At 35.4% G+C, this 12286-nt stretch overlaps 1 protein-coding gene across 1 annotated transcript in view; it reads right to left on the bottom strand.

Annotated features, from left to right (window-relative positions):
• The window catches only part of THSD7B (thrombospondin type 1 domain containing 7B), a 1225997-nt gene that overhangs the window by 529479 nt on the left and 684232 nt on the right, over positions 1-12286 (bottom strand). The window contains exon 10 of the mRNA XM_001364165.4: positions 5489-5604. Coding sequence (XP_001364202.1) covers positions 5489-5604 — 116 coding nt within the window. The remainder of the gene's footprint in view (positions 1-5488; positions 5605-12286) is intronic.

Here is a 12286-nt window from a genome sequence, read left to right as displayed (position 1 = left end):
ACTATCATCCTTTTAAAATTGACTATTGTCAGTCTAGATTTTTGAGAACCTTTGTAGAAAGGAAGAACTTTTCTTGTTCTAAGTAGAAGGAAAGGGGTTAGTAAATTATTCCTATATATACTGAAGGAACCATACCCATAGCCAGATGAATTAAGGAATAGAAAGTAATTACAGCTTTAAGAAATTACAGACATCAGTCAATTGGATTATGTCAAAGAGGCCCTAGACCAGTGATGGTGAACCTTTTAGAGCTAGAATGCTGGGCCCCACTTCCACTCCACCCTGAGACCAAATGCTGTTCCTGCCCCACTCAGAGACCTAGTGTCATGCTTCACCCCACCCCCCTCCCTTACTCCAGACAGGGGAGGGCAGAAGTTCTCCCATTGGACTACTGGGAAGAGGGGTGGATGATGAGAGGAGCATGTGGAGAGGGGGAAGAGAGTGGCCTGAAGGCTCAGCTCTCCTCCAGTTCTGTTCCCCTCCAGCAATGAGCCCTGCTTTAAGCCCTCTCCAACCTCATCATGGGAATACCTTCACCACAGGCTCCCATTTGTGCTGCATTGCCCCCTCTGTACCCTCCTTACCCCAGACAGGAGAGAGAGGAAGAATCCCTTTGGGCTGCTGGGCAGACAGGTGGGTAAAGTGAGGAAATGTCCTCAGGTGCATTGCGAGGGGGGGGAGAACAGCCCCGCCCCAGTAACTCTGTCTTTCTGGTAAGGAACTTTGGTGGGGGGTTGCAGGCATGCCCATAAAGAGGACTCTGCATAGATCAAAGTTATAACATCCTCTTGTAGGCAATATATCGCCAAGAATCCTATCTGAGAAACAGTGCTCAGGATCCAAAGGTCTAACCTTCTAAGTTAACTCAGACCCATGCAGTCAATTCTTCAGTATTTGAAGATAAATAATCACTCCTTCTCCCTACCAACCTGTGAGTTAGATTTCCAGAAATACAGTTAAGTCAAAAGGAGAGCAGGATATACCAAATGGGGGTCAGAATTTTAGAGGAGGGGTTAGCTATTTGGGTAAGGAGCAGAATGGGGAATGTATATATGAATATGAATGTGTCTCTGACTACCTTCCAAAATCTAGTGCCTATTATTAGGAATAACTGATATTTTGTATTATCTATTTCCCTTTATTTCCAATCACAGAAACTAAGTATTCGATTACAACTTACACTTCCAATTAGAGGTGGAGCTCCCAGAAAAGAATTTTAGATATTAATCAAATGATGAGATAATATCTAATTCATTGAATCAATTACTCACCATATAGCTATTGATTTCCTACTATATGCTTAGTATTGGATTAGGTGCTGTAGGGGATACAATTACAAAACATGATCTTTTCCCCAAAGAGATTTTCAATTTAGTAGAAAATACTTAATAATAGAATGTGAAGTAGAAAATTAAATTCATGTCCATCATTTGGAGAGTAGCTATAAAACAATAATAGAATGAAATTAGTATATGCTACAAGCTTGACCTGGCCACTGCAAGTCAGAAGGTAGCATTTGCCCTTCCCACTCCTGTGATCATAATAAGAGCAGTTTGTCTCTTTTCAACTTCCCTCAAGCCATGAACCATGGAAGATAAAGCTCTTGGACTAAATAAAGCTCAGTTTGTGTACTACCTGACTCTACTGATTTTAATTCTCCAGTTCCTATTAATCTACCTTTTGTCCTCTTTCTCTAAGGACTTCAGATTTTCCTCAGTGGAAGTGGAAGGAATACTATGGCTTTCATATCTCCTTTTCTCCCTCACTACCTCCTCCTTCTCTCATTTGCCCCTTAATTAACCTGAACTTAGTTAATATGCTTGGGGCCTCTGAAAAGAACTTGAACATGAGGGTAAATGATTTTCAGGTAAGGTGGGAAAGCTAGCAAAAGCAGTTTAAAATCAACTCTTCAGTTCTCTAAGTCCCCAGGCTTTCAGGCTGTGAAAAGGATTAGCTAGGCTTGAAAACTTGGAGGCAAGGGAGTCTGTGGAGGCTTAAAATGATTTTCATTACAATGCCAAACATTTAAATATCTAATTCAGTTTCTAGAAATTGGAGTTAAATTTTAAATTTATTCAAAGATCTTTTTTTTTATATAAAGAGAGGAATCTTTCGAGGTTTCTCCTGTAAAGGAAGACTTTAGGGGGCACTGGGGAGATATTGACTGCTATTGGTTCAACATACTGAAGCTGTGGTTTAAATCATTTTTCAAATATATGATGAAGTTAATTCAGCATCCTAAGTGCCTGATGTCACTCCATAATCAGAAAAACCTGACTCAGTTTTAAAAAAAAAACCACAATACAAAAGTGCCAATACCTTATCCCAATGCAATATTATTATTTCTAAACAATGAAAACAATGAAAAATATTCAAAGTGAATTATGAAGCTTATGATTCAGCATTCCTATATTCTCTTCTCAAGCATCAGTGGCTTGAGAGAAAACATGTTGAATATGAATTATCACATGGCCATCACAAACTAAAATGATAGGAATTCATATATAGTGTTTTCTTCTCTTATCAATCAATAAACATTTATTAAGAATGCTATGTGCTGTGCTAAGCTCTAGAACCCACAAATCCTTACTACGTGGTGGCACATGCCCTACCTAAATCTTCCCCTATCTAGGTTATCCCAGCTCTTTCAATTACTTAAACACATCTATATTTTGTTTTAACATAACAAAGTTTCTCTTATCTTTCCCCTTTTCTTCTTCCCAGAAAAATAGATTTATGAAAAAGAGTTCTTACTTTGGGGTCCACAGTCTTCCAAAGAGCCCATGGATAGATGAACAAATCATGAACTTGGATAGGAAAAATTAGCTCTTTATTTTAGTATAATTGGTTACATTTTTGATCCTTTATATTTACTTTTATTCAAGTTTAAATATTTATTCTAAGAACTTCATTAGACTGTCAAAGGGACCCATGACATAAAAAGACTAAAAACCTCTGTTTTTTTAAGATATAATTATTTTTTCAGAAAAAGAAGAGATCAGTAAAATAGTAAATACAATGAAAAAAAATTCTAACAAATTATGCAATGCTTCCCACACATGAATCTCCTATTTCTGCAAAGGGAGAGGGGAAATGCTTCCTTTATTTCTTCTTTGAGGCCAATCTTGGTTGTTTGTACCATTGCAAAATTCATTCTTTAATGTTTGGTGACTTTTATTCTTATTGATATTGTTGCAGTCATTACATATATTGGGTTTTTTTGGCTCTGTTTACTTTACTTTGTGGCCGATCCTTATATCTCTTATATACAAGTCCATTATACAATCATAGAGTTTTTATTTGTTTCTTTTTTTTTAGGGAGAGGTTGCCATTCTCCAAATAAAGGATCTTAAATATTAGAGCAGAAAGGGATCTTATAAGTCATCTCATACATAACCCAATACCACTACCCTCATTTTACAGATAAGGAAACAGATAGAGAAAGGCTAAGTATCTTTTTTTCCCAAAATCATCTAGGTAGCAAGTGCCTGAGCCAGGATTTAATCTCTAACACCATAACTTTAATTTATTGCTCTTCCAATGACACTATACTGCTTTATTACCTGGATACCTTCCCTTGTATATGCTCCAGAATAACAATGTCTTTCCTAACATGTGGATCTCAGAACTGGGCTTTTTCTGGACACAAACATCTTTATTCATTTATTTTTAAACCATTTCCTTCCTTCTTCAAATCAATACTGTGTTTTATTCTAATGAAGAAAAGCTGTAAAGGATAGACAACGGGGATTAAGTGAATTGCCCAAAGCCACTCAGCTAGGAAGTATGTGAAACCAAATTTGAACCCAGGACCTCCTGACTCTAGGCCTGGCTCTCAATTCATTGAACCACTTAGCTGCTTGCTCAATAAGTCTTTCTTTTTTAAAACAAAAAACAAACAAACAAACAACAACAAAAAAAACCACATACATACCTTTTTAGAATTAAAACTGCATATTGGTTCTAAGGCAGAAGGGCAGTAAGGGCTAGTCACTGGAGGCTAAGTGACTTTCCCAGGGTCACCTAGCTAGGAAGTGTCTGAGGCCAGATTTGAATTTAGGACTCTAAGCTTGGCTCTCAATCCACTGAGCCATCTAGTTGCCCCCCATTAAGTCTTTCGTAATCCATGCTAGGGTTGTAGTAACTTTTTTGGATAATATGTCCTACTATTGATATGGTACTAGTTATAAATCTTCTTTCATGAAACTCTTATTTCCTTTACTATTTACATTAGGGGTATTGTTGATTCTTTTTTTTTAATTGCAATATAAACCTCTGCCTTCATGACTATTAAATGAATGACTTGCTTATCAAATTATGGAATCATGAAATAAGACAGGCTGGCCTAGTTCCTTAGGTCTTCATCAGAAAAGACTACAATGGCAGCAGGAAGTGGGGGGATTATTTATGCATAAGTGTGTATTCATACAAATGGTAGACATTTGAGTTATAATGTATGAATGAATATAAGTAATGTTGAAAAATCTTCCCTAAAGAACATATATTTACACTATCTACCTCAAAAAGTTTCTGTGAGGAAACTGCTTTGCAAACAAACCTTAGAGTTCTAAACCAAAGTGACATCAGCATTATTGTTTTTTAAATCTTACCTTTGATTTCAAGGACTAAGTAAGAATGCTTAGGGCTGGGCAATTGGAATTAAGTGATTTTCCCAGGATCCCACAGTTAGGAAATGTCTGAGACTCATTTGAATCCAGCTCCTCCTGGCTCCAAGCTTAAGGCTCTTCCACTGTGCTATGTAGCCTCCCCTCAATGTGTGTTATTATTACTCTTATTAACTAGTTGCATGTCCTTATGGAAGCTGTTTCATCTCTCTGGAATCAGATTCTCTCTTTGAAAAACCAGGGCATTGAACAAGTTGGTCTTTAAGTTATGATTCACTTCTAATTTTTTATGATTTCTATGCAATATTATTTCTCTGGCAGATGGAAAAACTCTTATAGTAATTTAATCTTAATGTCCAACAAAGCCATATATATGTGTATATATGGACACAGACACATATATACATATGTGTATATATGTATTTATATATATATAAATATATATGTATTTACTCTTATTTTGCCCTTTATATATTTAAAATACTGTAAATGCCCTACTCACTTTTTAAAATCCTTTGTTTTAAACCCTTACCTTCTGTCTAAGAATCAATACTCTCTATTGGTTCTAAGGCAAAAGAGCAGTAAGGACTAGACAATGGAGGTGAAGTGACTTGCCCAGGGTCACACAGCTAGGAATTGTATGAGGCCAGATTTGGACCTAGGATCTCCCATCTCTGGGCCTGACTCTCAATCTACTGAGCCACCTAGCTACCCCCTCACTTTTTAAAATTCCTATAAAGTAAGTGACAATGATAGGAAAGAATAATGGCTCCTTATTATTGAGACTCCTTAACTGAAAAAAAAAGCAGAATAAAAGAGCTGAAAAGTTACAATGACATGAATTCAAAGTATTCTCTTCTTACCTTGTTGGCATGAAGTAGGGCAAGGAGTCCATTCACTGAAAGGTGTCACAATACAGTCTCTCTTGCATGGGAGGAGACAGGGACGCACTGTTTCAGGTCGGGTGGAGTCTGGACATCTGTGGACATTAATATATCATTAATTAATAATGAATAAAAGAAATAATTAACATAGGATGATGGAATGGCAAACTGGAAGGGAACCTAAGGAATCATTATGTACAGAGAAGTCAAACATGTGGCTCCTAAGAGCTTGAGATTCAAAGTATTTTTGAATGTGGCTTGAATAAAAATAAAATGCAATTGAGAAATAGTTAATAAAATATTTTAAAATGCAATAAAATATATCAATTTAGTATTTTCTAAGTCAAATAATAGACCTTAGGATTTCTTATGTATAGTTTAAAGATTTCCATTTCTATTTCAGTTTGATATCACTGATCAAGTCCAATGTTTTTGATTCATAGACAAAGGAATTGAGACCTAGAGAGAATTAATGAGTTGGTCTAGGCCAATGATAGTGAACCTATGGCATAGGTGCCAAAGATGGAATGCAGAGTACTCTCTGTGGGCACATAACCACCCCCCCCTCCCTTCCCCAACCCAGATAATTACTAGAAAGGCAGAGGTATTCAAGTGGAACTACTCCCTTCCCTCTCTCCACTGAGCCTGATGACATTTTTTCACTTTATCTGCCCCTCTGCTAAGCAGACCAATGGGCGCACTTTCTCTTTCCTGTCTAGGGGAAGGGGAAAGGGGCATGCCCAGCACTTGAAGGGAAGGAGGGACACAGCACTAGATCACTGGGAGGGGATGGCACTCCATCTCTAAAAGGTTCACCATCACTGGTGTAGTCATTAAAATTGGCTTAATGGTAAAAGTTAAATTTAAAATGATTTTTTTTTCAAATAGAAAGGTCTCCAACTAGCCTCTGAGCATTAGCATTCAAAGTCTTAGTAATTCTGAAGTAAGGAACTGATAAGGACACTTAGGGAAAAAAAGAAAAAGTAATTATGAAAGGATGGTGACTAATAAGATTTCGCTAAAGGAAGACATAACTGCTAAACAGGCTAAAAAACGTAGGTTTTATTCATACACAAGTATGCCTTTAGAAGAAAATGGGAGAGAGCATGCTTATGTGATAAACTGTACATTTTGAAAGAATGGTTATGCAAGTGTAAAATATAAAAAAGTATTAAAATAAGTGTTCTAGAGAGAATAAATATGCATTTGTACAAAAGTATCTGAAAGAACAGGTTGCAGAATACATTGTTATAATAGTATAAGTTTTAAGGATAATTATCTCCAGATCAATGGTATTTATTCCCCCAAGGAAAACTCCTTTGGGTTGCCTAAGAATAGGATTAATAGCTTCTTGTATTGATAGTTTTGTAAATAAAAAGGTATAGGACTACTTGAAAAAACTGATTGCATTTGAAATGGAAGTTGATTTTAGACTAAAGAACTGGTAAGTGCTACTTCTATTTTGGAATAACTATGACTAAAGGTCCCATGGTGGGAAAGTGGATAATACTGGTGCATTGCCCTTTAAAAAAAATGAACTATAGCAACCTCATTTGTCTATGTACATTCCAAAATCAAAACGGAACTCAAAGACCACACCCTCCAGTTCATCTCTGAAGGTCTCAATTATAATTCAATATAATTCTATTTAATTAATAAGCATTAATAAATAACTAATAATTAATAAGTGTTAGTAATAAGCACTTGCTTATTTTGTAAAAGGTGCTTTGCTAGACAATAGGAATTGAAAGACTGAAACAAATGGTCCTTACCCTCAGGGAATTATATTCTCTGAGAGAAAAACAACATGTAATAAAAATCAATCAATCCCCTAAAAGAAGCATGCTAAAAACTGTCCAAGGTGGCAAAGATTTAAAGAAATCAAATTCTCTGCCCTCAAGGAATTCCCATCTATAGAGGTTGGATTAAAAAAAAAATCTATGTACAAATATATATATGGTAATTTTTTTTTTTTTTGTTGGTGGAAGTGGTGGGGAACAGGGAGTGAGTTCTAACATATGAAGTTAATCAGAAAAGGCTGGAAGGTGGTACTTGACTTAGCAATGTAGGCAAAATAGTAATTCATACCCATCCATTTTCTGAACTCCTCTGTTTTTAATGGCATCTTTCTAGCCAACCAGTTTCTAAAGTTTGAGGTCATTCTCAACTCTCCATCTTCCCTCACATCACATATTCAGTCAGTTGCCAAGTTGTATTGATTTTACCTTTATGGCATCTTTTGCATCTAATTATATAGCCACCACCATTGTTCAGGCTCTCATCAGCTCTCACCTGAATTATTTTAACAGTCTAATTGACCTTCCTAACCTCTAGTCTCTTCTTTTTCCAGGTCATCCCTGAAAGAGTAGTCAAGATACACTCTTAAAACTCATGTTTGTCTATAGCAGGACCAGCTCAATAAACATCAATGATCTCTCTCTTTTCTCAGAAAAAAATTTTAATTCATCAGCTTCAATCTTTTCAGACAGTATACATTACTCTACTTTGTACATTTTACAATCCAGCCAAATGGACTTTCTTTCTATTTCTCACATAGAACATTCCATTTCTAATAAATATTATATAAAGTAAACTGAGGATGGGTTAAATACTAACAACTAGGGGCATAAGGGAAGGTATCATGAAAGATCTAACACCTGAGCTGAGCTTCAGACAAACTGCAATCCAGGATGATAATCTACTATTCACTGTCTCCAGTGAGAACACTCTCCACTCTCCACTCTCCACTCTCCACTCTCCACTCTCCACTCTCCACTCTCCACTCTCCACTCTCCTCTCTCTCTCTCTCTCTCTCTCTCTCTCTCTCTCTCTCTCTCTCTCTCTCTCTCTCTCTCTTCCTCTCTCTTTCTCTCTCTCTCTCTCTATCTCTTTCTTTTGCTGTCTGTCATTCTCTCTCTCTCTCTGTACATCTACATATGTAAGCGTATGTGTTTGTGCATGTGTATATGTATATAGAATACAACATAGATATACATTTATATGACATTCTTCCTGGGTAGAAATTCATGAGAAATCAGTTTAAAGTCATCTAAACACAACTAAAACACAATATACAAGAAAAATAATAGAGGAAACTTTAGCTGATTATAAATACTGCAAAAGTCTAAATTAATTTCTTTCTAAGAAAGTAACAAGCTATAACAGATTTTTTTTTTAATTGAAGATGAATATATCTTGACTCTTACAAGGGTTGCTCCTGTTGACATGATATTCTCATCAATAAGCAAAGATTATATTTTCTAGATTCTAGAGTAACAGTTCTCAAAGTAAATGTGTTAGAATTGCATGAAATAGTTCTTTATAGTTGGTTAAATATCACAAATGATTATAAAAAGAACATATAATTTCAATATATTTCAGCTAAACAAGTATTTTCTAACAATCTACATTGTATAAATAACTGGAATAGATATTCTGGGGTTAGATATTGAAAAAGGAAGACTTGCTTTAGTCCTTGAGGAGTTAACAATTTAGTTTGAAAGATAAAATACAACTATTTGAAACATTAAGCTATTTCCATGTTAGGGTTATTTTAAAAAATAGATGAAATCACTATCTATCTTATATTCTATATAACTTCTTAGAGGCAGATCAGTTAATCTCTTGGGTTAATTTACAGTTCTATGATATTATTACCATATTCAGAATTCTTTCACTTTGACCAGAATCATAGATGGAGTTGTACTGCCTGGAATTTGAATATATGTGCTTATGTGTGTGTGTATACATACACATATATTATATATATTCTAACATGCATTTATAGACATGTCACACAATTATATATTTGGATTTCTTTGTAATATATATTTATATGTGTATGTGTATATAGATGTGTGGATAGATAGACTGAGATATAGCTAAATAATGACCAAAAGGCCTCAGTATAGCCATAAATAGCTGAAGCCATATCAACTTGTTTTAGCAACAGTACTATTACCTTACCATCACCATTCAAAATCTTTGAAGAAGCTATATAACTTCAATACTGTCTTGTTAATTAATATTAATTTAAAGGATATGATGAGATATAGTATATTATCCTTCCTACTACATTGAGTTGTAATTTTCTTAAATAGGTGACTTGTCTCTCCAAATAGACCATAAGCTCTTTGTGAACACAATCCTCTTTTACATTTATATCTCTCCACAGGGTTCAATAGAATATTTCATATACATTATATATTTAATGATTTCTTATTGATTATACTTAATATTTTCCTTTTGTTTAAAATAGTTCATGACTTTTCCCCTTTTTGTTACTAATTAGAATTTTAATTACTCCCTCGTAGATCATGCAGAAAACATAATGTTGGAGAGATCGGCATCTTCATGAGAATAATATAATTTAATAAAGGAAATGACAAGCTCCAAAGAATCGAATTTAACAGTGAGAAGGGTAATCCATATAGGGCCTAAGTAGGCTTCACAATATTGGTTTGTATTCTTGAAGTGGTGTAAAAGATATTGTGTAGGAAATGTATGATTGGAAGGGGAAAGGAACTAGTCACATTGTAAGAGTGAGGGATGACAGATGGACACACTAAACACTGAACTGGTAACCACACAACACTGAAAAGCCTAGAAGGCCTCATGTGTATTGAATAGATGCTTTATGGGAAATACATTCAAAATGGAGAAGAATCCCCTGGCATGTGAAGGTTTGGATATGCTCAGATCTGTTCCTCTGAAATTAATAAACATTGCTAAGATCATATTTATAGTGCAATACAGAAGAATAATATTATTAAAAGAACAAACTTTAGAAACTGAAATGTCTTTTCTACTCTACTGCAGAAATCAGGAAAGACAGAAAACATTCATTTAATACTCTGACATCTAATAACAAGTAGACAGGTATTATTTTACCATTTTTGTCTCTTTGTCCAAGTTGGAGCTAAAAATGAAAGCACAGTGAAAGCATCACACTCACTTCCCCATTTGTAAATTCTGTGGTCGGTAAATACTTCACACTGACAATAATAGAATAAGTTGTAAAAGGATCCACTTTTTTTGATAGCTATCTCCAGCACCTCCACCTGGTGTTGCTTGGCTGTGTGATTGACAATCCTGCCATTAATTGGTTGACATACAAAATGAATTTACCATCTTTCCCACCAAAATCTGCCATTTAAAAATACTTTTATGCTATGATTTTCAGACTGAAAACCCCTTCCCTGCCCTCTCTCCTGCTATTTCATTTTGCTAATAATTTGCAATAGTCAACAGATCCTACTTCCCCCAAATCCCTCATATCTTCCAGTTGTGACTCCCTCCCCCCTCAAACCTAATGTCTTTACTCTAGTTCAATGATTAAGTAAAGTGTGCTAAGTGCTAGGGACACAAATATGAAAAAGAAAGATAGTTCCTGCCCTCAATAAGATTATAATCTAATGGAGAAATACAAGATACAAAAGGAATTTTAAAAGGGAAGAAGCAAGGGAGAAAGGGAGGGGAAGAAGGCACCACAACTCCAAGGGCTTGTTTACATGTAGGCCAAAAGTGAAGCTGATGGTCATTGAAGAGATGATTGAAATGGAAGCTCTCTTTAAATTGAGGCATTCAGAGGAGACCTTTGCTAAACTCTCTAGGAATCCAATCAGAGGGGCAGAGAATACTAAGGAGGCATGATGAGAATCCAGATGATGAAATTTCCTGAGGGCATGAATAAGTCCTGTTCAAAGGAAAGCTTCTGCTGGGAGGATGTCTGATCATCTCAATAACCCACTCAGAACCTTTCAGTACCTCTTCTGGAGCATCATCATCTCTCCATAATATGGACCCAGATGCCCTTTCTACTTTGATCTTATTCCCCATTCTTTCACTATGCTCAAAGAAATCCAGAATAAATTCATCACAACAAGTATATTCCCTTATTTTTTGGTCTTTTATCATGACATTTTCTATGTCATAAAATGTTCTTCTCTCAACTAACTGAAATTCTACCCATTTTTCAAATCTCAGATGAAATCCTTTTGACCTTAGTTATGTTTTTACCTTACACTTGACCATCTTTATGCCACACTGTGGAAAATTCCAGCCTAGCAACTGTGCCATGTAGAATTTAACCTTTTTTTTGCTTGTCAGTCCTGCCCCAGGTCCTATGCTCTTCTGATTGGGGAATGCCTCAGACAGACTACCACATCCAGCTTTCCCCAGCCATGCTTCATATTATTTATTAGTAGAAAGGATATGTCATGTCAAACTATTCCACTATGGATTTTCTCTTCGTTCCAGTGTCCTTATAAAAAAATACCCATCCCTTGCTACTACTTAGCTATATATGTTGCATCTTTCAATTAGAATATACTTGATTGAGGATAGGAACTATCTTAAATTTTATATTCATATCCCCAGTATTTAGCACAATACTTAGCACATAGTAAATGCTTTATACATTTTTCCATTTATTCAACCATTCCGTAAAGCCTTAATTGATCCTGTTCAGCTTAAAGTAATGTCTTACTTCTCTGGTTTCTAATACTTTTGAGAGTACCTCCATTATATGTACCAGTTTAATATACATTTTAGTACTTTACATTTCATGTCCTCTTTCAGTTTCAAGCTTCTTCAGAGGTAGGGTCAAGTGTTCATCTTTGTGCCTTCACTATTCCACAACACAATATTTTGAACATGGTGAGCAATCAATAAATTTGTTCTGAATTAATGATCAGTTACATTAGCAAAGTTAAAAGGATGCACATAAAGTTGTAAACTCCTTCCAGGAAATACTATACCTTCTTCAATTCATATGTT

This window comes from Monodelphis domestica, chromosome 4 (assembly GCF_027887165.1).
Source record: "Monodelphis domestica isolate mMonDom1 chromosome 4, mMonDom1.pri, whole genome shotgun sequence".
NCBI classification, from domain to species: domain Eukaryota; kingdom Metazoa; phylum Chordata; class Mammalia; order Didelphimorphia; family Didelphidae; genus Monodelphis; species Monodelphis domestica.
Note: the sequence above shows the minus strand (reverse complement) of the source record. Positions and strands in the feature narration are given on the sequence as shown.